This window comes from Manis pentadactyla, chromosome 15 (assembly GCF_030020395.1).
Source record: "Manis pentadactyla isolate mManPen7 chromosome 15, mManPen7.hap1, whole genome shotgun sequence".
Taxonomy (NCBI): domain Eukaryota; kingdom Metazoa; phylum Chordata; class Mammalia; order Pholidota; family Manidae; genus Manis; species Manis pentadactyla.
In genome coordinates this window covers 10,905,870-10,933,431 of record NC_080033.1, presented here as the reverse complement: position 1 = coordinate 10,933,431, position 27,562 = coordinate 10,905,870, and the positions used below count along the sequence as shown (strand labels likewise).

Genomic DNA, 27,562 nt, shown 5'->3' with positions numbered 1-27,562 from the left:
TGTACAAGGAGCTGTGTGAGGGGGAGTGCCTGGCTGGGGCTGGGGCTGGGGCTGGGCTGGGGGTGGAGGCAGGGCAGGGGGCTGTCACGTCTGACTGGGAAGCGGAGCTCTGGGGAATGTTTACCAGACTCTGAGACAGCCCAGAGGGACAGCGCCTGGAGCCAGGACAGAGAGACGCAGAGCCTCCCCAGGATTAGGGGCGCAGCCACCAGGGGCCCCTTCGCCCTCCTCAGCCTGCCTCCAGGGCCCCTTTAAGGCAGGGCTGGCCCTCTCCTCTCTGGGTTAACCCCTGGCAGCCCAGGTGGCCCCCTGGGCTCCGGGCCGGTGGGCGGGGCGGGGGGTGTTGGCCAGGGGCGGGGAAAAGGGCTGCCCAAGGCGGGAGGGAAAGTAGGAGACAGGGGAGCAGGGAAGGCGGCCACGGAGCAGATCCGGCAAGGGGGCTCCGCCGTGCCAGGAGGGCAGTGCCAAATCCGGGGATCCCGGAGCTGGGGGGAGGGCCGGGGACAGCCCGGCCCTGCCCCCTCCCCCGCGGGGTGCCCAGCGACTTGTGAGGAAAGTTTGGCTTCGATTGCGAAGTGCCCCGAGGATGGGCAGGGTCCCGCTGGCCTGGGGCTTGGCATTGTGCTGCTGGGGGTGCGTGGCCCCCAAGGGTAAGTGATGCCACCGGTGGGCAAGACCACCCGGGGGGGCTGGGGTGGGAGGAGCAGGGGCGCATGGGTGGCAGGTGTCGGGGGTGAATACTGGGCTGTCTCAGGGAGTTTCCCTGGGACAGCAGAAAGAGACAGGGAGACACAGAGAGGCCCGGGGCGAGACAGGGACTCAGAGAAACAGAAAGACAAGAAACAGAAACTGGGAGGGTCAGAGAAGGGAAGAGATGGACACAGAGAGACAGCCAGGCAGAAGCCGAAGGCAGAGTGGGGACCGGACTGGAGTTGGGGTCCTTGGGAAGAGGGGCTGAGCTGGGGGCTTCCCAGGAAGGAATCTTCTAGAAAGGAGCACCAAGTCAGGCAGCAGCATGAAGAGGGCCGCAGAGCCCTGGGGAAGCCCCCAGGCCACCCCCGCCCTGGTCGCTGCTCCCCCACCCTGCACTGCCCGCCTGTCCCTCCGTCTTCTCCATCTCTGGGGCGGAGGCCCCTGGCTCTGGCTCCAGTCCACCAGCTCTGTGGGTCTCCCGTTTCTAACTTTGTCTCTTGTCTTTCTCCCTGTTCTCCAGGTGTCTCTATCAATGTCTCTCTGTTTCTCTCGTGTGTCTCTCCCCCAGCCTTTTCCCCTCTGGGGGTGTCTCTTCTCATCTCTCCCGCTCTCTCTCTCCAGGTCTCTGTTCCTCTCTGACTCCAACTCCCCATGCCTGACTTTCTCTGGCTTCTCTCTCTGGCTCGCCTCTCTCTGTCTCTCTGTCTCTCTCTCTCTCTCTCTCTCAATCTCTCTGTCTCCTTCCCCACCGCCTTTTCTTCCCCACCATCCACCAACCAGATCTGTCAAGTCTCTAGAGACCCTAAGGGAGGGCAGTGGGGCAGGCGCTGGCCCTGCCCTGCAGTCCAGGGAGTGGGAGGCAGCCAGATCCTGCTTGCCTCCTTTCCAGCAGATGAGAAAACGGAGGCCGTACCCCAGCTCCCTGGGAAGGCTCCCCTCCTCCCCTCAAAGCCTCCTCCCTCCACCCCCCGCTGAGGTCACTTTACAACTATGTGGGCCTAAGGGCCTGGCAGGGTCCTGGTAGCCCTGGGCAGACCAAGGTGGGACTGAGGGGTTGGGGAAGACTGGGTGCCTAAGCTAATCTTCCCCATCTCCCTGCAGGCACACAGGCTGAGGCAGACCCCTTTGTGGGAAGTCCGGGGAACGTCACCGGTGCCCGGGGCCTCACAGGAGCCCTTCGGTGTGAGCTCCAGGTTCAGGGAGAGCCCCCCGAGGTGACCTGGCTTCGGGATGGCCAGGTCCTGGAGCTGGCAGACAGCACCCAGACCCAGGTGCCGCTAGGCGAAGACGGGCAGGATGACTGGAAAGTGGTCAGCCAACTCAGGTGCCCAGCCTGCCCCTACATCCCTCCTGGTCCCTCCCCTCCAACCTCCATCACACGGTGAAGTCATGGGCAGGAGCCCCACCTGGGTCTGAACCCCAGAGTGGCCACTCGCTAGCTGTGTGGCTTTGAGCATGTGACCTGACCGTGGGTTTCACTTTCCTCTTTTGTAAAATGAGTTAATAATAGTACCCACGTAGCTTCTATGACTCCAGAACCCCCTTTCAGTTCTGATGACCCCCTCCCAGTGTCCAGCCTGACCTGAGCCTCCCCAACCCCTCTTGCCTTTTCAGAATCTCATCCCTGCAGCTGTCAGATGCAGGCTGGTACCAATGCGCCACAGTCCTGGGAGGAAAGACCTTCGTGTCCCAGCCCGGCTATGTCGGGCTGGAGGGTAAGCCCTGGGCTCAGAGGTCATGGGAGGGCAAGAATCCTGAGGGGTCAGAGGGTACTGGAAGATTCTGGGTGTCCCCGGGGACATGCAGCCTAGGAAAGTGGGAGATACTGATACAGGGTGTGGAAGATGGGATGGTCTATAAATTATTGGGGGCAGGCCTGGGAGGGATTGTATGTTCTGGGGGAAAAGACATTTGGGGGTTGTCAGATGTCCTGGGGTCAGACATGGTTGGGGTAGGACATTCTGGGGACCAGATAAGGGGTCAGAGGCATGACTTACCCTTCTCCCCTACTCTTGGGGGCCTCGCTTTCCTCGTTGGTGAAATGGGGTGAGGAGTCAGACATTCTGGAAAAGAGACACAAGAGCCCCAATGTCCTGGGGTCAGACATTGGTAGGGGAATCAGATATTGGGATCGTGTGTCCTGGGGGTAGAGACTGAAGAAAGTTCAAGTGTCCTGAGGGATAAGACAGAGGGGTCAGATACCCTGCAGCCTGCAATAGCCCTGCTGTGAGTCAGACACCAGGGCTCGCAGGGACCCCAGCCTCTCCCCCCACCCCAGGCCTGCCTTACTTCCTGGAGGAGCCTGAGGACAGGGCTGTGACTGCCAACACCCCCTTCAACCTGAGCTGCCAGGCCCAGGGACCCCCGGAGCCTGTGGACCTACTCTGGCTCCAGGATGCAGTGCCCCTGGCTCCGGCCACGAGCCGCGGCCCCCAGCACATGCTGCATGTTCCAGGTGAGTCTGGGAATGCGGCCAGATGGGATGGAAGTGGAGAGCAAGGGAGCCCGTCATGCCTCTGGGCACATGTCTCCTGTCCCTTTGGTCTCTGTCTCTGTCCCTGTCTCTCTCTGCTTTTTCCCTTTGTCTCTGAGTCTCTGTCTCTGAATCTCTGTCCCTGTTGCCTCATTTCTCCCTGTATGTTTTCTCTATCTCTGTTTCTCTGTGTGTCTGTGTGTCTGTGTGTCTGTCTCCCTGCTCCTTCTCCCTCCATTCACCCAGCCTTTCTGAATGAATTCTTTGTCCTGGGTTTCCTCTGAGCTGTGCCATGGCCCAAGTGTGTGTGGGCCTGGTGCCCCTTTGTCAGCCCTTGACCCCAAGCAGGGCCCTGGAATCAAAGGTGCCCTCCTCTCCTCCACCTCCCCCTTACCTGCCCACCTCTGTGCCTGATGAGCCCCAGGGTGGGGACAGAGCTGAAAGCAGGGGGGGAGGTGGAAGAGACAAGAAAGATAGCTACAGAGAGGGAGAGAGCAAGAGACAGACTGCAGAGGTAACCCATGGCCGAGAGAGACGGGACAGGGACGTCTGAGTGGCGGGAGAAACTTCAGCACCACACTCAGGTGGGACAGGACCTAGCTTGGGGTCACATAGCAGTCTGAGGCAGGGCTGGGGTACCCTGGGCACCAGGGGTCCCACCTCACTGAGGAAGGAGAGACAGAGGACACAGATGGGGGAGGCTCAGTGAGTCAGTCTGCACCCTGGAGGGCATCAGCGTCCGGCACCCCAGACCTGCTGCCTCCATCTGCTGGGATGGGGAGGGGACTCTGGACTGAGGGTCCTGGGGTAGAGGGAGGTGCCCACATTCCCAGCATTCCGCGGGCCCTGAGTGTGCAAGGAAGCGTGGTGAGCATGCCAGCCCCCGGAGGGGTGAGTCAGGCCCAAGTCTCTGGGGCCTGAGTCAGTCTGGCAGGACCCAGGAGAGGCGGAGGGGGGAACGGCTCCCCCACCCCATGCCAGGAGCAAGAAGGAATAGGGAGACCGAAGGTGTGCGGGGGGTCTCTGTGTGCCCAGTGTGTCGCGGTACTCTCAGGGGGCGCTGTGTGTGTGTCTCAGTGTGTGCATGTGGAGGGGTCTGGGTGTACGGCCGTGTCCCTCTCCATCTGAGTCTCAGTATGTCTGTCACCATCATCCCCCTTGCATGAGGATGTGCCTCAGCGAGGGTCAGCCTCAGCGTGAATCTCGTGCGTGTGTGCGTCTCGCTGGGTATGTTCCTGTCAGCCTTGGTGTCTGTGCCACTGTGGGTTTGGATTTTGGTCGTAATTCTCTGTAAGTCTGTCCAGGGCCGCCAGCGTGTGTGTGACTGAGTATACCAGTGTCAGCCTAGTAGAGGTGCAGATGGCAGAGTGAGGGACAGTAGTGTGCTCTGTGGGTATTTGTCTTGTTTCCTGTATAGAGGTGAGAATATCAGTTCACAGGTGTGCACCTATGGGTGTGAGGGTGTCTTAGTGTGGACTTCTGTTTCCTTGCGGAGTCAGGATGTGTCAGCAGACAACTTTGTGTGTTTTCATTAACTGTGACTGTGTCCACAGATGTCTCTCTGGTGTCTGTATACATGTGACTGGAGAGACTGTTTGTATGTAGCATAGCCCTGTATCTGTGTATGAATGCCTGTTCGTGTGTGTGTGTGTGTGTGAGTCCCTGCAGCACCACCGCCTTCTGCTTCTGTCTGGTCTCCCGCTGTATCAGCCCTGCTCCAACTGCCTTTCAGTAGATTAAACTGGGTGCTTCCTAGCCCGTGTGTATATGTGTGTGTACCCGAAGCTGCCTGTGTGCACACGGCAACGTCTCCCCGCTTGTATGTCTGCCGCAGCTCTGTGCGTCTGTACAAGTGCATGCTTTTGTATCAGTCTGCATCTCCATGAATGTCTCTGAAGCAACTTGAGTGTGTCTAGCTGTGTTGGAAGCTTGACTCTGCTTTTTCGCGCTCTGGTGTGTACCTGCTGGCCCCATTGCAGCCTCAATGCTATGTTTGTTGCTTGGTGTGTGCATCTCAACCTACAGGGAGGTTTGTGTGTTTGTTGGTTTCAGCCTATGTGTATAATGGGTTGCTGGGTGTTCATACCTGATATGCGCACGTTTGATTATGTGTTTATGTTTATGTGTGTGTCTGTGTATACGCAGCAATGTCAACCCGTGTGTATACATGTGAGTCACTGAATGTATACTGTGTTACTGCACGTTTGCAACAGCACCAGCCCAGTGTGTAGCTTCGCAAGTGTCCAGTTTTCCGTTTTGGGGCCAGTAACGGCTCCTGTGTCTTCAGTGTGATTCATTGTGTGTGTGTGTGTGTGTGTGTGTGTGTGTGTGTGTGTGTGTGTGTGTGTTGGGGGAGGGCTGTGTAAGGAATTTGTCAGTCTGTGAGTCTGTCCCTTGATCGCCTCAGGACACGCCCCCTCTCTCTTTCCATCCCTCATTCCCTGGGGCGGGTGGGGGGTGGGGAGGAGAAGAGGGTGGGGTGGAGGTGGGGTGCTGGGCGTGGGCGCAGAGGGGGCTGGGCAGTGCATCTGGAAAGCACATCTGGAGCCGGCGTGCTCCCTGCGCGGAGGGGGCGCCCGCTGGAGGGGAGGGGGCCCCAGGGGGAGGGGGCCCCAGGCCCCTGGGTCCCTGTTCTCCCCTCCCTCGGGGTCCGCAGCGGGCTGAGGAAGGGGGCTCCTCGGCCGCGCCGGGCCGGGCCGGAAGTGCGGGCGGGGGCGGGGGGCGCCCGGTGACTCACGCCCGGGCAGGAATGCTGCGGTCGGAGCACGGCCGGCTCCAGAGCCCCGTCCCGCCCGGCTGCCCCCGTGGGCAGCGCCAGCTCCGGCGCGGTGACCCCGGCGGGCCCCCACGTGCCAGGTGGCTGGGCGGCCCCCAGACTCCCCGCCCCTCCGGCAGCAGGCCCGGGGCCGGCCGTCCAGGCCCTCCCGGGCCGCGCGCAGCGGGCAGCGGGGCTGCGGCGGGCACCTGACCTTAGCCGGGAGCGCCGCCCGGGCCCGGGCTGGGGAGCTTCCCTGCCCGCCCGCTTCCGGCCGCGGTGGCCGTCCGTCCTTCCACTCCCTCTGCTGTTGAAGGAAAGGAAACTTGTGTCTGCGGGGAGATGGTGGGAACGCAGGCACACACACGCGGGACGAACACGGGAGACACACACAAACATACAGCCTCCGCAGACACACACACCTGCGGGCACACGCGCAGACTTAAGACCTGGTCCTTACATCCTGTCACCCAGACATCGTGAGCATGTCTTTGTGTGTGTGAATCTGTGGGTGTTGTATAGCTGTGCGTGTTGTGCATCTCTGTGTTTGTGTCTGTGTCTCTGTACTGGTATGTGAGTTTGCATGTGTGTGTGTGTGTGTGTGTGTGTGTGTGTGTGTGTGTGTGTGTGTGTGTGTGCCTGCCTGCGTTCCCACCACCATCACACTGGGGAGGGGAGGAAATTCACTCATAGACACTCAAAAGCAGTCATTCAAGACGCTACCTTAACTCACCACAGAATCGCACACGCTCACATTTCTACACACACACAGAAATGTTAAGTACTCAAAAGCACACACATAAATTCATTGGCACATTCAACAGACATTAATGGAGCACCTATTCTGTGCCAGGCCATTTGGTTAGGGGGTGGATACACAGGGGACAAAACACAAGAACTCCAGCCTCCTGGAGCTGCCCTGCTAGTGGAGTTGTGAGACAGTGAGCACGACATACAGTAACATGTGAAGTATGAAAAGACCCAAAGAGAAAAAGTCAAGCAGGGAAGGGGGTGGGCATGGAGGGGAGGCTCCAGCTTGCAACACGGTGGTCAGGGACTGAGTGACTTAGAAGGAGGGGTCTGAGTAGCTAATGAGAAGGACGTGAGAGAGGGCCTCGTAGACATGTCCAGGAACACTACTCCATGCAGAGGGGCCAGAAGGGCAGAGTTGGTGAGGTGGGAACGTTCCAGAGGTTCTGGAGGCCAGTGAGTGAGCAAGGGGGAGAGGGGTTAGTAGGGGCCAAGCTTATGAATGAACAAGCACCTCTATATTTACACATACTCATGAGGGCCTGTTTCTTCAGTGTGTGACTATTTCGGTATACATGGCTCTGTGTGTGTCTCTGTGGTTCAGTGTGATTGTGACTGTTTGTGCCTGGATGTGAGTGTGTGTGTTTGGGGATGATTATATATGCTTCTGGGTGTGAGAGAGTGTGTGTATAACTGTGTGTGTCTGGTGTGTCTATGTATGAGTATGTGTCTCTTTGTGTGTGTTTCTGAGTCTGTGTGTATGCGTATGCATGTATCTGTGCATAAGTGTGTGTGTGTGCCTCTGTGTGTGTGTGTGGTGGGGCTTTAGGGCTGAGGCCATAGGCCTGTCCTTACATTTGGGGAAGGAGGCCTATGTTCCCCATGCATTGCCTCCCCTTCCCATACTCTGCCTTCCATCAGGTGCCCAGGTGAGCTGGACTGACCCTGTCAGGTGGGGCATGGTAGGGGGTGGCCCAGCAAGGTCCAGGAACCCCTCCTTCCCTTCTCTGACCCTGGACCCCTCCCTCATATCACTCCCCAGGTCTAAACAAGACATCTTCTTTCTCCTGTGAAGCCCTCAATGCCAAAGGGGTCACGACATCTCGCACGGCCACCATCACAGGTAACAGGAAAGGGAACTGGGTGTCAGAGGGTGGGGGGCTTGGGTCTAAGGTCAGAGCTGGGATAAAAGACAAGGTGGGGAGCTTTGGGCCGCGGCCTCCTAAGTCAGTCCATCCCCTCATCTGTCCACAGTGCTACCCCAGCGGCCCTGCGACCTCCACCTGGTCTCCAGCCAGCCCACAGAACTGGAGGTGGCTTGGACTCCAGGCCTGAGTGGCATCTACCCCCTCACCCACTGCACCCTGCAGGTGAGACTTCAGTCTTTGCTCGCCTCAGTCTCTGCCCTCCTTCCATCCACACCCACAGGCTCCCAACCTTTCCCCAGGAAAACTAGCTCTTCCCAGCCGTCTGTGTGTTGAGGGGCAGTAGAGCCAGACGCTCTGAATTCAAATCCTGGCTCCACCAACTGCTGGCTCCATGAGCTTGGACAAGTGCCTTAACCTCTCTGGGCCTCAGTTTTCTCATCTATAAAATGGGCATAATGGTGACTGACCTGATAGGCTTATTGTGAGAGTTCAATGAGTGAACAAAAGGAACAAACTTAAAATAGTATCCAGGACAAAGGAAATGCTTAATAAACTACCTGTTATTTTAATTTTTTTAGTCTTAGTAATATTGACTCTCGCTGAAATGGGGACTCTGAGACAGCAGGGCCCAGAGCCATCTCTGTCACCCTTGGGCCTCTCCCATCCCAGCCCTGCCCACTCTGGGCTATCACTGTCTGAGGGTGAGTCTGTCTGGGGAGGGCAGGACCCGGCAGCCCCAGGCACGACAGGGTGTCCATCATCGCCGAGCCCAGGCCCGGACCTAGAGTAGGGAATTGTTCGATGGTACAACACATGACAAGTGAAATGTGCCGGATCCAGCCTTCAGCACCAAAGCTGCTGTTCTAGAGTAGAAAATAAACAAACAGATCTCTGAATGCGATGCCCGGTTCTGGCCTGACGTTCTCTGAGTTTTGGAGTTGGAGGGAGAGTGGGACAGTGCACCTGGGACAGCCACTGACAATTTTTGTCGAGTGTCAACTGTGTACTGAGTCTTGTGACCAAGGAGGTGTACAGCTTTACACCTCTGTACGTTTCTGAAGTAGGGCCTCTGGATACACCCGTTTTCCAGATGAAGAAACTAAGGCTCAGAGTAGGTCAGCAAGTCACCCGAGGTCACAGCCAGGAAGTGGTAGCGGTGGAATTCGAACCCTTGTCTCAAAGAACCAAACGGTGCTCCTTATCTCCTTAGAAACCAGTTAGAACCAGTGCTTGATTAAACAGAGCTGTCTTGTTATAATTATGAGCCCGGACACAATCTCATTCACTTGTCATTTTAACCCTCAAAAGCAGCGGCTGTTAATCTTCCCATTTTTAGGGTAAGGAACTGAAATTCAGAGAGGGGAACTGACCTGCCCTCCTCAATGGCTGAAAAGGATGAAACAGATTCAATCCCAGAGGCTGGGCTGGTTTGGGAGACCTCAAAGGCCAGATCAGGCATCAGCTGTACCCCCCAACCTACATCCATCCAGTGCCCACAGGAAAGCAGAAGGGTGTCCTCTTCCGTCTCCACGTCTCACTTCCTGCTGTGCCCGGCCTGGGGCTGGAGGGTTCGAATGGGAGGGTCACCACCGTCCCAGGGAAAAGAGAAGTGGGAGCAGGCCTGGGGAGGCTGACTGTCTGCACCCATGTCCCCTTTGTCCCAGCAGAGGTTCCCCTTCTCATCTGTCACTGTGGGTCAGAGAGCAGCCTTGGGGACAGCCTTTCCCCATCTGCTACCCACCATCCACCCACCTCCTCCCCAGGCCTTATAGTGGTACCATCTGCCCATATCGGGGCTTTGTGACTTTGCACAAGCTGCCGAACCTCTCAGGGCCTCTGTTTCCTCATCCGTGAAATGGGAATCAAAAGGAATTGACCCCCATAGGGAGGCGGTAAGAAGTCAACGAGTTCATGCAGGATTGTATTTGACAGGGTGCTTGGTACATAGTTGGTACTCAAGAAATGTTAGCTGTTGATATAATGTGCAAACCAGTTTACATCATGTCATTGAACCTCACACCCTGCCAGGTAGGGACTCTTGGATGCCTGTGTTCCAGAGACAGGAACTGAGACTCTGAAGTTAAGACACTCACTCTAGGTCACACAGCAAATAATATCCAAGCCAGGACTTGGACCCAAGCACTCTGGCTTCGGAGCGCACACCCTTAAGCAATAAACTCCTTCCCCACACACTGTGTGGTGACGTGGTTGGGTCTCCTGGTTGCTCCCCAAGGTGAAGAAAGCACTTCTGAGATGCGTTTCTGATTCTGTGTGGTAGGGCTGTGCAGATACATTCTCCAGCTGTGGCCACTGCCATCCTGATGGCGCCATTCTTGGGGACCAGGGGGTTGTGCCAGCCTGTGCCACTTTGCAGGATGTGCAGGGTTTGACATTTGTTGCCAGGCAACCTCACACCCGCCCGAAATAATGACAAACACTTAATATGCAAAGGTGCACTTCTAAGTGCTTGCAAGCGCCCATTCAGAGACCCTGTGAAGGCAGGAGCATTGTTGCCATCCCATTGGACAGATGAGGGACTGAGGCGCAGAGCTGGGGAAGGGTAAAGGCTGGATTTGCACCCTGGCCCAGCATCTGTGCTCTCCAGCTGTGCTGCCTTTCTGGACAGAAAAGAAGTATTGTTACTATTATGAAAGTTCTTAAGTGGACATTCTTACTAGAAGTAGGGCAAAGGTTTGGGGGTTCAGGTCCCAGCTTCATCAGTGACAAGTTGGCAACCTTGTGCAAGTGATTCCATCTCTCTGAGCCTCAGTGTCCTCATCTGTAAATGGGGGTAAACACGGTGTCCACAAGGCAGGGCAGAGGTGAGGGTCAGAGAGTTCTGATTTGTAAAGGGCTTTTCTTTTCTTATTAAGATGCAACATACATAACGTGCATCATCTTTGGTGTGCACCTAGATTGTTTAACACACACATCCACCCATGTACCTATCTCCAAATCAAGACACACACCCTTCCCAGCCCCTAGCAGCCTCCCTCAGTCCCCAAAGATGCCTGCTCTCTGACTTGTATTGTTCTACTACTTCTATTTCTGAAAGTAGGATGTTGCTTTTGCCTGTGGTTGACCATTACTGTTATTGTTGTCATTGATGTTCATGTTGATCACCTGCCATGCACTGTGCAGCTGTCCTATATTCATCTTTAAGCAGCCCTGTAAGGCATTTTTGCTCCTTTAAGCCCCCATTTTCCAGATGAGCAAACTGAGGCTCAGAGAGTCTTGAGCCAGAGGTGGCTTTTACAAGTGGGGATGGAGCCACATCATGCAGCTGTGTGATCTCCTCACTTTGCAAATGCAGGTGCCCATGTTGCACTAGTATAGAGCTGTGACACACACACCCATGCATCTTTGCAAAGTTGTGTTGTCACACTAGGGTCACTACCATTGGGAGCAGTGTGGCTGCCTTGCGTGACTGCATGGCCCTCCTGTCCTCATGCTCCCTCCCCTCTCCCTAGGCTGTGCTGTCAGACGATGGGGTGGGCATCTGGCTGAGAGAGCCAGACCCCCCAGAGGAGCCCCTCATCTTGCAAGCATCTGTTCCCCCTCACCAACTTCGGCTGGGCAGCCTACATCCTCATACCCCTTATCACATCCGGGTGGCTTGTACCAGTAGCCAAGGCCCCTCACCCTGGACCCACTGGCTTCCCGTGGAGACACCAGAGGGAGGTAAGTAGGGGCTGGCTGGGGGCTCGCTGCCCTGCTGGACCTTGTTCACATCGGTGCCAGCTTAGCATGTCCTCCAACCCATTTACCCCATGTGGCCTCGCTGTCCCTCCGATCCAGTCCCCGACTCCTCAGCACTGCCCACTGGCATCTCGCCCAGACCTCTTCCCTGTGCTTCCGCTCACTGGAGGCCTGTACAAGTCGCCCTTGCGCATGCCCTTTGCACTGTGCCCCCACTTCCTGGGAACAGGGGAGGGGGTCAGGAAGGCATGGGGATGTCAGCTTTCTCTCTTCCCTGTCCTCCAGTGCCCCTGGGTCCCCCTGAGAATGTTAGTGCCGTGCGGAATGGGAGCCAAGCCCTCGTGCGTTGGCAGGAGCCAAGAGCACCCCTGCAGGGCACCCTGTTAGGGTATCGGCTGGCCTATCGAGGCCAGGACACCCCCGAGGTGGGTGCTGCTGGCTGGGCTGAGGCAGAGCAACTGGGGACGAGGGAGGTGGAGAGGAGAAGATGACAGGGCAGACATGGACCGTCGTGCAGGCTGGGGGTTAGGCAATGGCGCTCTGCTAGGAGAGCGATTCTGGGGAGGTTAAAGGGCCCCAGGGGAGGGTAAGAGAATGGCTCTTTACAAATCACTGTAAAAGAGTTTCAGTAGACTTCTGTACATACTTTCACAGTTTTACAGCAGAGAACTGTATAGCATCCTGAGCAAGGAGTGTCTTTTCTAATTTGCACAAAGGTGCCATCTGAGCCAGCAGTGGTCCTGGAGTGGAGAGATGGGTGGGAAAGAGGGTGGGAAGTCAGAAGCGGGTGGAAAGTTGAGGGTGAATGATGAGAATTCAGCTCTAAGACAAAGTTACTGTGTGCACTGTGTCAAAGGCCCAGTCCCGGTGGAACTGACATTTTGGTGGAAGGACAGAGATGACAGAATGGGGAGTGAGAGGTGAGGGGTAGGAAGAGTGAGAGGCTGGAGATGAACAGAGGGCTTTGGGAAAGGTGGGGAATTGAGGCCAAGGGTGTATGCTTAGGAGTGAGGGGCCTGGGGCTCTACCCTGCTGCCACATCCGGCGTCCTAGGTGCTCATGGACGTAGGGCTCAAGCGAGAGGTGACCCTGGAGCTGCGGGGCGATGGGACTGTGTCCAACCTGACAGTATGCGTGGCAGCCTACACCACCGCCGGGGATGGACCCTGGAGCCTCCCTGTGCCCCTGGAGCCCTGGCACCCAGGTAACTCCAAAGCCACACTCAGCCCCCTCGACCTCCCCACAAGGACTTCGTCTCTCCCAGGGGCCCCTGACCTGCTCCCTGAACCCTTCAGAGTCACCCCATTCCAGGCTCTGTTCCTGCCTGGAGCCTTTCTGAGACCCTCCCTGCCTCACCCAGCCACAGCATCCCTGCCCTTTCTGAGTATGTCCTCCCTCTGTCCTTTCTCCTCACAGGACAAAGACAGCCAATCCACAAGCTGGGTAAGGGCTCTCACACCCCCTCTCCTCCTTCCCTTCCCTCAACCCCGAGGGAAGACCCCATCACCACATAACCACATGCTCTTTGCACGTCCCTTTTGTGTTTCTCAAACTCATCATTCTGTCCTTGAGTGTGGCCCTTGATGGAGGTGCCTGGAATAGCCCCATACATTGTAGGTACTCAGTGAATGGTAGATGGGTAGGTGGGTGGATGGATGGGTGCGTGGATGAATGGATGGGTAGATGAGGGAATGAATGAATGGATGGGTAGGTGGGTGGATGAATGAATGAGTGGGTGGGTGGGTGGATGGATGAATGGATGGACAGATGGATAGATAAATTATCCCTCTCAAATCTATCCCCCTCAAATAATTCTCCAACAACTCTCCTACATCCATTGTACCCTCCTAGCACTATTACAGCCCACCTCTTGTAACACGACCTACTATCCAAGCTGTTCTTCACATGCCTTCCTACATTTCTTTGCAAACCCTTTGCACACTGATCCCACCTTCCTTTATGGTCATCCCATTACAATCCTTCATTCCTCACACATGCCTCCCAAACCCAGCACACACCCACACTTCTCATTCATAAACTGCATACTTTTTGCACACTCACTATACATCCATATTACAAACACTGAAAAACCTTCTGTCCACACTATCCCACACCTTACAACTTTCCTTGCACACTCATCCAGTACTCCTTACACATTATCCCCTCCCCCCTAGCCAATCCCAACCCATTCTCACTGTGTGTACACACCCACACCAAACACCTGGTACTCTTAGCACATACCCGTTCCTTTCCCCATTCCTCGCACAGCCACTCCCACCCTTTTTGCACACCCTTTCCATTCATTCCACGCCACTCATTTACCCTTCCCATGTGATTTATGTGCTCATTGCACACTCCTCTCCCACTGAAGTTACATCTTTATAAGTCACTGCTCACTCCTTGTATCTAAAACTCCTTGAATACACCTCACTCACATAGTGCAAACTCCTCCAACACCCATCCAAAATTCTTCTTTGTACACACTCCTTTGCACACCATGGCCCTTTGCACATTTATTTCACTCACTTCCCTCACTTTATGAAACCATTCCAGAGTCAGTGCACACTCCTGAAAACTCTTCCTCTGCCCTTTGTCCCATAAGCCTGACACTCCTTGCATGTGCATTACGCATACCTCGTGCACCAGTCCCATCCTGCATGCCTTCTGTCCCCACTCACCTGCTTTTCAGTGCTCAAGTCTCTCCTCCTTGCACAGTCAGCGCACATCATACACGCCCATACAACTTGAGATTTACTCACACCCACCCAGTGTGCATTCAGCCCTCCCCACACTCACACCCATTCTGCACAAGTCCTGCACTCTCCTTCCACACTTGAGTGTTCATCCCATTCTAACTCACCTCACCCACCCCACAAGTCTTGTGCTTCTACTGTAATGCACACTCCTATCTCATCCATTGTATGCAGTGCCCAGCCCAGTCTCCTCCAATATGTGAATGTACTTATAACATGCCTCATCAAATATGTCCACATCTGTCTCCCTCCAACATCTGCCTTGGATCCGAGGGAGCTGGATCCAGGGCCTCAGCCATAACCTGTCCCCATACCCCATACTCCCGACAGTGAGTGAACCCCCCGCCCCTGCCTTCTCGTGGCCCTGGTGGTACGTACTGCTGGGAGCAGTTGTGGCCGCTGCCTGTGTCCTCATCTTGGCCCTGTTCCTTGTCCATCGGCGGAAGAAGGAGACCCGCTATGGGTGAGTTGGAACCACGAGGGCTGGAGTGGGGAGGGCTAATGTGGACTGGGATGGAGAGGAGGCTGGAAGCAGGGAAACTATGAGGAGGCTGGTGCAGGAGGAGAGTTTACCAAGAATTGGAATGAGGGCAAGAGTCTGGGGAATGAATGGAAGGCGGAAGGCCTGGGATATGCTCAGCAAACACGGGAGGAGTGGGCAGGCAGGGCTTGGGGTTGGGATGGTGCTCGCTTTCACTGATGGTGGAAAGAGCATTTCCACATGGTTCAGCCCTGCCTTCACCTCCTCCCCACTTCCCCCAGAGAGGTGTTTGAACCAACCGTGGAGAGGGGTGAGCTGGTGGTCAGGTACCGCGTTCGAAAGTCCTACAGTCGCCGGACCACTGAAGCCACCTGTAAGTGAGCCGCATGCCTCCCTGCCCTGGAGTAGGGACGAGTGTAGAGATTTGGGTCTGCTGGGCTTCTGTAGTTGCAAGAACCAGAAGTTTCTGAAGTTTTTGGAATTCTAGGAGGATAGAACCACAAACCCTAAGAACAACAGAAATGTGGAACCACACAGAACCTTAGAATAATAGAATCTCAGACACAGTAAATCTTAGAGAGGCCAAACCTCAGAGCCATAGGATCTTAGAATAGTGATATGATGATGATAATAAAGATGATAATGATGCTGAAAAAGATGAAGGAGATGATCAGGAAGCTAATGATGAAAGTCAATCCTAGCATGTCCTACGTGACAGGTGTACATGTGTCACTTAATTTGGTCCTCATAACAACCCAATAAGGTAGGTATATTATCCCCCACACTTGACAGATGAGGAAGCTGTAGCCTGGAGTGACTACATAACTGGCCCACAACCACACAGCTTGTATGTTGGAGAGCTGGGACTTAAAATGCTGGCAATTTTACTCTGAAGTCCATCCTCTAAACTGCCTCTTGGAATTATAGAATGCTAGAGAGATAGAGTTGATCTTGGCCTAGGAAATTATAAGCTCAGTAGAATAGACCCTTGGGATCTTGAAAAATCATGGGACCTCAGAACTATAGGTTCTTGTTAGTAGACTGTAGAGTAATGGAGGGTCCCAGCTAAGGAGGGACCTCAGAGGCCACCCAGTCAAAACTTAATCTTTCCAGTTGGGAAAACTTCAATCCATAAAGAGAAGGGACAGAGTTAGGTTTCTTCCTAGCTACAGTGAGAAGGCTGCCAGGGCCCCAGGGAGACATCAGATGGGGCTGGGAAAGACATTTATTTAAGAGGAGAAAGAAGAGGAAGTTAGGAGGTCGTGGAGACCTAATGTAATAACATGCAGCAGCAGTTCTCAGTGTGACCCCAGTCCCCGGGGTACTCAACACCTTTGCAGGGCGTTCATGAGGTCAGAACTATTTTCATAATAATACCAAGACATTAATTGCCCTTTTGCACCCTCATTCTCTCACAAGGGTTCTATGGAGTTTTCCAGAGGCTTCCCAATGTGTGATGATGTCACTTTGTTGGTTGATAGAACCTGTGCTTGAGTATTCTGGCACTTCACAAATCCATCCGTTTTAATTTTTAATACAGTGAATATCGATATCTATCACTCCCATGAAAGAAAGCTCTTTTTAGCCCTCAATAATTTTAAGAATGTAAGGTTGAGAACTGTTGCTATATGGCAATGAAAAGAGGTAAATTACAGCTACACTCAGCAGCTACATTACAATTACTTCATAGCCACCACGATGAGTGAAAGAAACCAGACACAAAAGAGAGCATGTTACGTGATTCCATGTGAACAACATCCCCAAACAGAGAAGACTGATCTGAGGAAAAAGAAGTCAGGAAAGTGGCCACTCCTGAGAGGGCAGCTCATGGTCTGTTCTTGACCTGGGTGCTAGTTATACTGTTGTGCTTGGTTTGTGAAAATCCACTGAGCTGCTCACTTATGATTCGTACAGATTACAATTCAATAAGAATTTAAGTAATGTTTTTAACAACTAGTTCGGCAGGTCACTGGCCAATCAGGGTAGCCACTGGTGCAAGATTTTGTGCCAAGCTCTAACCCTTTAGTTGCTGCTCTGGGGGAAGATTGAGCGGGTCTAGAGGAGGAACGAGGGTGGGCAGGGGGTCTTCAGGGCAGCGTCGATTTTTGAATGCATGCAGAAGTATTTCAGTATGTCAACAATGAGTATATCCCTATTGGTGAGTGTCACCTGAATGTCAGCGCTGTTTCATGGCTCTGTCTGCACCCACCCCCGTGCAGTGAACAGCCTGGGCATCAGCGAGGAGCTGAAGGAGAAGCTGCGGGATGTGATGGTGGACAGGCACAAGGTGGCCCTGGGGAAGACCCTGGGAGAAGGTGAGTGCCCCCCACACACACATCCCCCTGAAAGAGGAAGTCCTCCACTTTCCCACCTCCACACAACCACAGGAAGTGCAGTCCCCACAGGCCCCCGTGAGGTCAATGTCTCCCTCCAATCCCCCACAGGAGAGTTTGGAGCTGTAATGGAAGGCCAGCTCAACCAGGATGACTCCATCCTCAAGGTGGCTGTGAAGACAATGAAGAGTGAGTCTGTGCATACATGTGCACACATGTGGGATCCTGTCCCCTAACCTTGACCCCAGCCCCCTTCCCTATATCCCTGAGAAGGCAGAAGAGCAGAAGAGTTAGCAGATTAGGCCTACCACAGAACCTCAGTGTTTCCAGATGGGAGAGTCCATGTCAGGTACTTCAACAGGAGGAATTTAACACGGGGAGATGACCACAAAGGTGTAGAAAGAATTGAAGGAACCTCTGGGAGCAGCGAGGCCTCCTGGAGATTAGCAGCAGCAATGTCACTTCTACCCCTAGGATGCAGGGCAGAGTGGGAAGTGGTGTTACCAGAGCCCACAGCCAGGAAGCCTGGTGGGATTTGGGAATCATAGTTAGAGGCCACCCTGTGGGAGTTTGAAACACAAAGGAGACATAGCCACCACCCACAGCGATACTGGATGCTGGATGAAATACCCTGGCTTCTCCCGTTGTCCCGCCTACCTGCCAATCTCCCATCAGTGCTTCCCATTGGCAAACTCCAACAGGAAACTACTTGGAATGGGAGCCTGGGAAATGTAGTTTTCAGGGGCCAGGTTCTGTGATTCATATTCATAGCAGAACAGGGAGGGTCCAGAATGAGGCACACCTGGCTTCATCATTTACCAGCTGTGTGATCTCAGGCAAGTGACTTTCAGAAAAAGATCTTAATACTACCTACTTCCTAGGGTGTTGTGAGGCAAAACACTGAATGCTAGTATGTACAATTAATGTGGACTGTGACTATATTATTTACATCATCAGAGAGAGTGGGAGCCAGTCCAGGGTCACACAGCACAGGAAGTCCAGGGCTAAGTCTTTTCCACAAAGGGATGAAGGGAGGGTCAGCTGGAGGTGGAGGTGAGAAATAGTCCTTTCTGAATCACAGGGGCTAAAAGCTTGGGTTGTAGAGTCATCACTCACTCTCACTCATTTATTCATTAATGAACACCTCCTATGTACCAGGTTATGTTCTCGACCTAACTTTGAATCCCAGCTGTGTGACCATGGACAAGCACTTTGCCTCTGTGAGCCAGCATCCTGAGTTGTGAAATAGGGATAACATATGGATTCCCAGGACTGTTGGAAATATGCCGGCAAGGGGCCTAGCATGATGTGCACACAAAGACCTGGGTTTGAACTATCCTATTCCATTGGCAAGCTGTGTGTGCCCTTGGACAGGTTCCTTAACCATTCTATGCCTTGGTTTCCCCATCTTTCAAACTGGGAAAATAATAGTAGCACCTCAGAGGATTAAGTGACTTTAATAAATGTAGTTGGGTGAATACAGCACCTGGTACTTACTAATCATGTTTGATGAAGAAGAAGATGATGATGATGGAGAAGAGGAAGGAGCCCCCTCCTGCCTCCCCCTCCTCACCCACCTTCCTCTCTCCCCCAAGTTGCCATCTGCACCAGGTCGGAGCTGGAGGATTTCCTGAGCGAAGCTGTCTGCATGAAGGAATTCGACCACCCCAATGTCATGAGGCTCATCGGTGAGGGAGGGGCGGGTTTAGAGGATCTGCAGACCCTGTGGGGGCCATAGCAGAGGGAAGACCCCTCCTTTGGCACTGAGAAGATCCAACCTCCAGGCTCCCTGCCCCTCCCTCCCTCAGAGTCAGCGAGCTCCCCCTCCTTCTCTCCCGCCTCTTGGAATGGGACCTCTGACCTCTCCCAGAAATAGCTGAGGTCCCCAGGAGGGCTAGGGAAACATTGCTGGGAACAGTCCTGGAAATGGCTTCTCTGAAGCTTGGTCCTTGCCCCCCAACAACTATTTCCGGGCCAGATTTGAGGGGGAGGGAGAGCCAGGGCTGAGAGAAGAGATGGCTTCCTCTCTTGCACAGCGGAGTGACATGGCTGCCTGGGGGCTCAGGCGTCTGTTTTCAGGGTTCTGAACGAGAAGGCTTCCCAGCACCTGTGGTCATCTTACCTTTCATGAAACACGGAGACCTCCACAGTTTCCTTCTCTATTCCCGGCTTGGGGACCAGCCAGTGGTGAGGGGCATTTCATTATCTGGTCCACAAGTATTAATTGAGCACCTACACACATCCCTGCTGTTCAGACACTGGAAGAGCATGGTGACCGAGAGCATGCTCTCAGGAGCCACTCACCAGTGGGGGGGCCAGGCAACAAACAAGTTAGCAAGTAAATAAGATAATTTATGCACTAGGAAGGAGGAATAATAGGGAGTCCAGCCAGCCAGTCAGTTTGGGCCAACAGGGAAGGTCTCACTGAGGAGGTGACCCTGAGGGAGGAGCCAGCTGGTGAGAGATGGGAAGGTCTGGGAGGAAGCAATCGTAGTAGAGGGCACAACGTGGGCAAAGGCTGAGAGGTGGGAACAAAGGCCAGAAAGGAGCATATGTCAAAGGCAATAATAGGAGGTCAAATTGGAGTGGAAGGCAGGGTGTGTTATATAGGGCCTTGTTGAAAAGGTGTTGGATTTAATTCTCAGAGCCATGGGAAAACATTACAGGGCAGAGCTAGGCAGACACAGGAAGGGAAGGAGGAAGGGGAGAGGGATGGCTCTCTGGGACTCTGCTGACCTCTGCTCCCTCCTGTCCTGTCCCCACCCCCTGCCCCAAGTTCCTGCCCACTCAGATGCTGGTGAAGTTCATGGCAGACATTGCCAGTGGCATGGAGTATCTGAGTACCAAGAGATTCATACACCGGGACCTGGCTGCCAGGAACTGCATGTGAGTGTCAAGGTTTCCAGGGACCCCCACCTCCTTTGGAGGCTCCTTCCCTCCTTCTCAGGATGGAAGAGGAGGCCAGACACACACACACCCCTCAGGCAGGTCAGAACTCAGGACTGGGATAGAGAGGTCAGCAAGGGGGTTGAGGAAGGTTTCCTGGGTGAGGTGGGGCCCTAAACTGAAATCCTAGAGTACTGGATATGAAGAGAGAAGAGACAAGAGGGTGAGCTTACTGAACAGCATGAAGGGAGCAGAGGTGACTAATGAGGGTGATGACATTAAACTGCATCTCTGTCCCCGTCCATGCTGAGTGTCTGGCCTGAGTTGCCCTTGGGGAGGGGCCACATTGAATAAGGAGACAAGATCCCCTATCAATGGATAAGCAGAATGTAGGTCAGAATCAGGTCCATGGTGAAGATGCTGTGTATGTGTGAGTGTGCATATGTAAACACGGGCTTAGACTGTTAGCCTCATCACAGTGTTAGATTCATAGAAATTGGAGCAGAATGATCAGAGAGTCTTCTACAAGATGTGTAAATGTTCACAACTCTTGGGAATACGGATGAAAAATTCTTTATTCCCCCCAACTTTACATTTTGAACAGTTCCAATCCTACAGAAAAGTTGAAAGATTTGTACAGTGATTACCCATAGTCTCTCCCTGTTGAGATTTTGCCACATTTCTCCTCTCTCCTCTTTCTCCTCCTTCAACCGTTTGAAAGTAAGTTGCCAAGATGGTGATGCTTCACCCCTAAGCCTTCAGCAGGTATCTCCTAAGAATAAGGACTTACACCTAAATAATCACAACTCTGTTACCCGTCTATGAAGATTAAGAGGAATTCCATAACATAACCTAATATCCAATCCATATTCAAATTCTGCCAATTGTCGTCCAAAATGTCTTTCAGGGGCTCTTTTCCCCTGAGCCAGGAGCCACATCACATTTGATTCTTAGGCTTCTTTGGTCTCTTTGCGTCTAGAACAGCCTCCCACCACCACCTTTTTATATTTTTATGGCATATTCTTTCAGAAGAAACCAGGTCCGTTGTCTCCTAGGATGTCCTGCATATAAGATGTGTCTGTTTCCTTGTGATGGCATTTGCTCTGTTCCTCTGTTCCCTGTATTTCCTGTGAACTAGAAAGTAGACCCAAAGGCTTGAATAGACTCAGTCAAAATGGAAAATCTTTTAATTCCATATAACTTGGGCTGATCCTAGTCAATCCCCCGAGATAACGATTCTGAAAATCAGAATGGACAAGCAATTGTTATGCACCTGGTGCATTTTTGTTAAGTTAAAACATTGAAATACTTCCTTACCAAGTTGGAAGCATTCCATTTTCCTTACCCCAAGCCTCCGACATGCTCCACAGACACTAGCCAAATGTGCAGACATCCCTCCTCCTTCCTGGCCCCCTTGCCATTATCTTCTGGACCTTCCCTGGACCCAGCAGTTAAAGGTTAACTCCTGGTATATCAGGGGCTTCTCAGGTCTGTTCTGATTGGTCATTGCCCAAGCCCATCCATCACCCTGGCTGGAAATCATCAATTCTTAAAAAACTAAATCCCAGAAACTCAGATACAAGAGTCAGGGAATTGCCTATTTCTATAAAGCCCAAAAACAAGCAAAAATTATCCACACTATCAGAAGTGAAAATCGTGGTTACCCTTGGAGGGCTAGTTACAGGAAGTGGGGAATGGTAATATGTTTCTCTTTTATCCTCAAAAAAATTGGTGTATATTTTACACACACTAAAATATGCACATCTGATCTGTGCAGCTCAAAGAATGTTTACATGTCTGTAGACCCGTGTAAATAACCACTGTGAGATCAAGACACAGACCATGTTCAGGCCCTGGCAGGCTCCCTAATGCCCAACACAGTGACTGCTCCCAAGGGGTAACCACTGTTCTGGGTTTCTGTCACCACCAACTTATGTCATCTGTTCTTAAATATCTGTAAAGGGTGTCATGCAGTTTGTGCTCCTTTGTGTCAGGCTTCTTTGGCTCATCATGATGTTTTTGAGGTTAGCCCATGTGATTCGTTCTTTTTCTTTGCTGTATGGTATTCCTTGTAAGGATGCCCTGCGATGTTCTGTTTCTTCTTTCTTATTCTTAATCTGGGTGCTAGTTATATGGGTGTGTTTATGAAAATTCAGTGACCTGTTCACTTCAGATTTGTGCATGTTTGTGTAAATGTAGTATACTTCAAGAACTTCTTTTAAAAAAACAAAGAATTGAACCCAAGGAGCCTAGGGAAGACCCTAGAATCCAACAAAAAGCCAGAGCTGGGAAGGCCTTCAGCAGCCCTTTGCCCCTCCCTCAATTTATGCAAAGAATGGGAAGTAACACAGTTCCCTCCAGATCTGGAGCAATGGGGTAGGCAGATCCCCATCCCCAAGCAGGACAGCCAGGACAGGAGATGGAGATGTGTCTGAGAGGGAGCACAGGCTTCCTGGTGGAGGGGGCTGATAGCACGACCCTGTCCTCTTCCCAATCCGGGCAGGCTGAACGAGAACATGTCCGTGTGTGTGGCAGACTTTGGGCTCTCCAAGAAGATCTATAATGGGGACTACTACCGCCAGGGTCGCATTGCCAAGATGCCAGTCAAGTGGATCGCCATCGAAAGCCTGGCAGATCGCGTTTATACTAGCAAAAGTGATGTGGTATGTGCACCCCACCATGGGAGTGGGGGCGAGGGGCATGGCCTGATCATCTCACATTGTCTGATCATCTCACATTGTATGGGGGCACTAGGGTTCCCTGCACAGGGGCCTGTCCACATGAGCTGGGTATGTCTGGGAGTGTGGTGGGTGTCTGTGAACAGCAGTGGGGGCTTTCTGGGGTCTACGCAGGCCCATGTGTGCACGTTGGCTGGTTCATTCATGGGACATGTGGACAGTTTGGATTAGGAGTGGCAGCAGTAAATATGTATACATGTGAGTAGCCAGGGTATGGAGGGGAACATGTGACACCATGTGTCCGTGAAGTATGTACGTGTACACATGGGTTAGCATGTCTATGCACAGAAGTTTGCACTATGCATATGTACATGTGCCAAAGTGTCTCGGAATAGCGGTGGTGCCCCACAAAGATAGCTGTGGACACTGTGCACATAAGTGTGGGTGCACCCATGAACCTGTGTGTTGGGGGAATGTCTCTGTGCAGGACATCCTCTAATTCCCTCTAATTCTCTCCCCTCTGCTCCCACAGTGGTCCTTCGGGGTGACAATGTGGGAGATTGCCACACGGGGCCAAACCCCATATCCAGGAGTGGAGAACAGTGAGATTTACGATTACCTGTGCCAGGGACACCGCCTGAAGCAGCCTGTGGACTGTCTGGATGGATTGTGAGGACCCCTAGGGCCCCTCCCCTGCCCTGCACAATCCCAGATTTCATTCCAAAACCTTGAGCACCCCACATGGCCGACATTTCCAGGACCCTCTAAAACCAGTACAGAATTCCTCAGACTGTGAGGAATGAAAGGGTACCCCGACCAGTGCTCTGCAGGACCCCTTCCAGCAGACAGGGTGCAAGTTAACAAAGGGTGCCTTTTCCTCCTTTGCCTTGTACGTGGAATGCAGGCTGGACCAGCCCTCTTGGCTAGGTGTCTGTGGGCAGGGAATAACTGTACGACTTCCCTGGGCGCCCTGCCTCTGAGACCCCCACTCTCAAGGAATTCTAGTTCATCCCAGACTCCTGGGTACCTGTGCTTCCCCAAGATGCTCTTCAACACCCAGAATCCTCTGCAAAGCCCACCAGTGTGTTACACTGACTTCTCCAAACTCTCAGGTCTCCTCTGAAATGTTCTGAGGATCCTTTAGGACAGTGCTTTTCAAACTTTGCCATCTCATGGCACAAAGAGAACAGAACATTTATCCAGCACTTTGAGGGTAAAGAGAAGATGTTACTTGGGTCAGGAGGGGAAAGCCTGGGGCTTCAGACTCCCCAGTTCCTCCTTGGGTGTTGCAAGGGCTGAGGGACTAAGAATAATAGCTACCATTTCTATAGAACTTACCAGAAAGCACTGTTTTAGGTGTTTGGCATGTATTAACTCATTCGGTTCTTCCCACAGCCATATGAGGTGGCTAGGTAGCATTATTATTCCCATTTGCTGATGAGGAAACTGACGTCTATAGAGAAGATAAATCACTTGCCACAGTCTGCATAGCTGCTGTATTAGTTATGTATATTCCAAAATCCAGTAGCTTAAAACAAGCATTTATTACCTCCCATAGGATAAATTAGAGGGATAGTTTCCAATGGTCAGGGGTCTGAGAATAGCTTAGCAGAGTGATTCTGAATCAGGGTCTCTGATGAGGTTATAGTCAAGATGTCAGCTGGGGCTGCAGCCACCTGAAGGTTGGGACTGGAAGATCATTTTAAAGGTAGTTCATTCACACGGCTGCGGCAGGAGGCCTCAGCTCCTTGCCGTGCAGACCCCTCCACCGTGCTGCTTGAGCTTCCTCGTGGCATGGTGGCTGGCCTTCCCCAGTGGGCATTCCGAGAGAAAGAGCAAGGAGGAAGCCGCACTGCCTTTTATAACCTAGTCCCAGAAGTCACTCTTACCTCCCTGCTGCCGAGTCAGAAATGAATCACTAAGTCCAGTCCATGCTCAAGGGGAAGGAAATCAGGCTCCAACTTTTGAAGGGAGGAATGTCAAAGAAATTGAGCACCTATTTTAAACCAACATAGCTTGCAAGGCTTTGATGCCAGAGTCTGTTCTGGGGAGCCACACTGGGAAGCTCTGCTCTAGCCGGCCCTCACTAGAATACCACCAAATACACAGAGATGTTTCCCAAGGCCCTTTCCAACTCCAGGAACCCCCTTCAGAAACTCTTGAGAATTCCCAAATCCCTATAGGTGCCCCCAAACTGTGATGGTTCCCTCTGGTCCCATGAAATGCTACAGTCCTCTCTGAGTGTCCTAAAATGCCTCTAGACTCCCAGAATTCCCCCCACCACATTTTTTTTCAGAATGGCCCCCCATCTGAGCTCCTGCTCAGTCTCCCATCCCTCACTTTGCTGTCCTAGGTATGCCCTGATGTCCCGGTGCTGGGAGCTAAACCCCCGGGACCGGCCGAGTTTTGCAGAACTGCGGGAAGATCTGGAGAACACACTGAAGGCCCTGCCCCCTGCCCAGGAGCCTGATGAAATCCTCTACGTCAACATGGATGAGGGTGGGGGTCATCCGGAACCACTTGGAGCTGCTGGAGGAGCTGACCCCTCAACCCAGCCTGACCCTAAGGATTCCTGCAGCTGCCTCACCGCAGCTGAGGTCCATCCTGCTGGACGCTATGTCCTCTGCCCTTCTACAGCCCCTGGCCCCATCCTGCCTGCTGACAGGAGCTCCCCAGCAGCCCCAGGGCAGGAGGATGGAGCCTGAAACACCCCTACACCTGAGACTCCCTCTCAGGACCCAGCTAGGCACTGCCACTGGGGGGACCCTCCCTCCCCCCCAGATACTTTCCCACTCCGGGTCTTACCCTCAGCTGCAGCCCTCTCTTCCTATCTATTCCACTTCCATCCCAGACAGATCTTCTCCCTTTTCCGTGCCTTAGTGTTCCTGTGTGTAAAAGGAAAGGGTTGAACTGCAATCCCTAAGGGTCCTCCCAGGTCTAACAGTCAAAGATTCTAGATTCTAAGGTTTAAAGAGTCTAGATTCAAAGGTTCTAAGGTCTTGGTTCTAAGGACCTGAAGTTCCAAAGTCTCCATTCTAAAGTGCTAAGGTTCTGGACATGGAAGTTCCAAGGCCTCTATGCCAAGGCTCTGAGATTCTATGGCTCTAGATTTTTCTGATTCTAAGATTCTTGATAAAGCCCACAAGATTTTAGGTTCTAAAGCTCTAAGATTCTACTTCTAGGATTTAAGGCTCTATGATTCAAATTATATTTTTCTAGGATTCTGAGTCCTTAGGATATAAGAATCTAGATTCTATGGTTCTAAAAATTCTACAGTTCTAAACGTGGAGGTTCTAAGACATAATGTTCTAAGCCTCTTACAGCATAAGGCCTCTGGCCTTAAGGCTGTAGATCATAAGGCTTCAAGATTTTATCTTTTTAATTTCTAAGATTCTAATGATGGTCAATTATAGGTTCTAAGGTTTTATGATCCTTGAAACTCTTGTTATGAGGTCATGGACAGTTATGGTCTAAGATTCTAGAATCTGCAATTCATAAGTTCTAAGAGTATAAAGATGGAGATTCTAAGGTCTAATGTCCTAAGATGTGATGTTCTAAGACTTAGTCTAAGAACCTAGATCCTCTATGTCTAAAATTCTAGATCATATGCTTCAAGATTCTAGATTATTAAACTCTAAGATTCTAATGCTCTGTTCTTCGTTCCATGGCACACTAGTTCTATTGGTCCAAGATTTGGAACCTCAGCATCTTAAGTATAAGACTCTAGTTAGTTGTGACTAACTAGATACCAACGTTCTAATCATTTCTAACGTTGGACACCTTAGGTTCTGTGTTGCATTCCACCTTTCTAGGATTTTAGTTAAGGGTCCAAGAATCCACAGTTCTAAATCTTAGGATTCTAGGCACTGTAGTTCCAATTCTAGACACTGTAATTCAAATGTTGTGAGATTCTTAAAGATCTACCGGGTCTAGAATTCCAAGATACGGTTCCAAGGTTCTAACCTTGTACCATTCTTCTGTGTGACCTTCCCCTTCTTAGCACCTCTGCTTTCTTTCCCTCTGTTGGAGTGTGCCCCCCACCTCAAGCCTGTGCAATGCATTAGGGATACCTCCTTTCCCCAGGGGACAGTCCCCTCCTTGTGGGCCATGCTGTCCCCCTGAGCCAGTCTCTCATGCCCCCTATACAGAGTATGGACTCTGGTGCCTCCAGAGGGGCTCAGATCACATAAAATTTTGTAATCCCACTACCATCCTCTCTTGTCTTTGTAATCCCACTCAGCTGTCAAGTATGTGGTTCCTCTCTCTGTCAACTCAGTTTCCCCATCAGTAAACAGAGGGGGGTTTGGTGGAAGTTCTCCTCTCACAAAGAGGGTAGGAATGAACATACACATAGACAAAAAGAAATGCAAGAAAAGAAATGCAGACTCTCCCAAACCCCTACTGAGGAATAGGCACATAGATCCTCACAGGGTCACACAGAGACCCCCTCCCCAACGCACACACCAAAATAACAGACACTTTAATTAATGTACATACTCAGGTACACCTGGTCACAAATACTGAGCCACTGAAATTCAGATGCATAAGAGTAACAGAGACACACAAAATTACCTAGATATAAACTTACGCACAGGCTGCTACCAGAAATAGAAGAAACTAGAGTGACACAGATACAGATACAAAGAGTAAAGAAAGTGACACAAATACTCAGAGTACAATGAGTAGTCACAGATGCAAAAGTTCAGATTCACATAGAAACAGAGCACCTCCGATAATCACAGGTCCACAAAGGGACTCCTGCCAAGGCAAGCCCGCTGTGTTTTGCTCGCATCGCCGGCACACGGTCCTGGGTGTGTCCCGCACCAGATGGAGGAACCCTAGGCAGCGCCCGGACGCCCTCCGGTGGAGGTTTCTGAGAACCGCAACAGTTCAATCCGGGCCACAAACTTTCT

At 52.4% G+C, this 27,562-nt stretch overlaps 1 protein-coding gene across 1 annotated transcript; it reads left to right on the top strand.

Annotated features, from left to right (window-relative positions):
• Positions 1-392: 392 nt before the first annotated feature.
• On the top strand, positions 393-26,854 carry AXL (AXL receptor tyrosine kinase). Its single transcript, XM_036896537.2, has 20 exons — positions 393-650; positions 1,795-2,017; positions 2,308-2,408; positions 2,972-3,148; positions 7,714-7,794; positions 7,926-8,041; positions 11,290-11,500; positions 11,804-11,943; positions 12,572-12,722; positions 12,935-12,961; positions 14,602-14,734; positions 15,034-15,125; positions 16,972-17,067; positions 17,197-17,274; positions 18,681-18,773; positions 19,151-19,272; positions 19,862-19,971; positions 22,475-22,634; positions 23,182-23,318; positions 25,003-26,854. Exons 1-20 carry the CDS (start codon positions 587-589, stop codon positions 25,352-25,354), a joined length of 2,664 nt encoding a protein of 887 aa, XP_036752432.1. The 5' UTR covers positions 393-586; the 3' UTR covers positions 25,355-26,854.
• The last annotated feature ends 708 nt before the right edge of the window (positions 26,855-27,562 follow it).

Excerpts from the sequence above, each read along its gene's own strand:
- AXL (XM_036896537.2), top strand. The coding sequence starts at position 587 with ATGGGCAGGGTCCCGCTGGCCTGGGGCTTGGCATTGTGCTGCTGGGGG. Across the intron at positions 11,944-12,571 it reads GAGGCCAGGACACCCCCGAG|GTGCTCATGGACGTAGGGCT; the intron begins GTGGGTGCTGCT and ends CCGGCGTCCTAG. Across the intron at positions 19,273-19,861 it reads GGCTTGGGGACCAGCCAGTG|TTCCTGCCCACTCAGATGCT; the intron begins GTGAGGGGCATT and ends CCCTGCCCCAAG.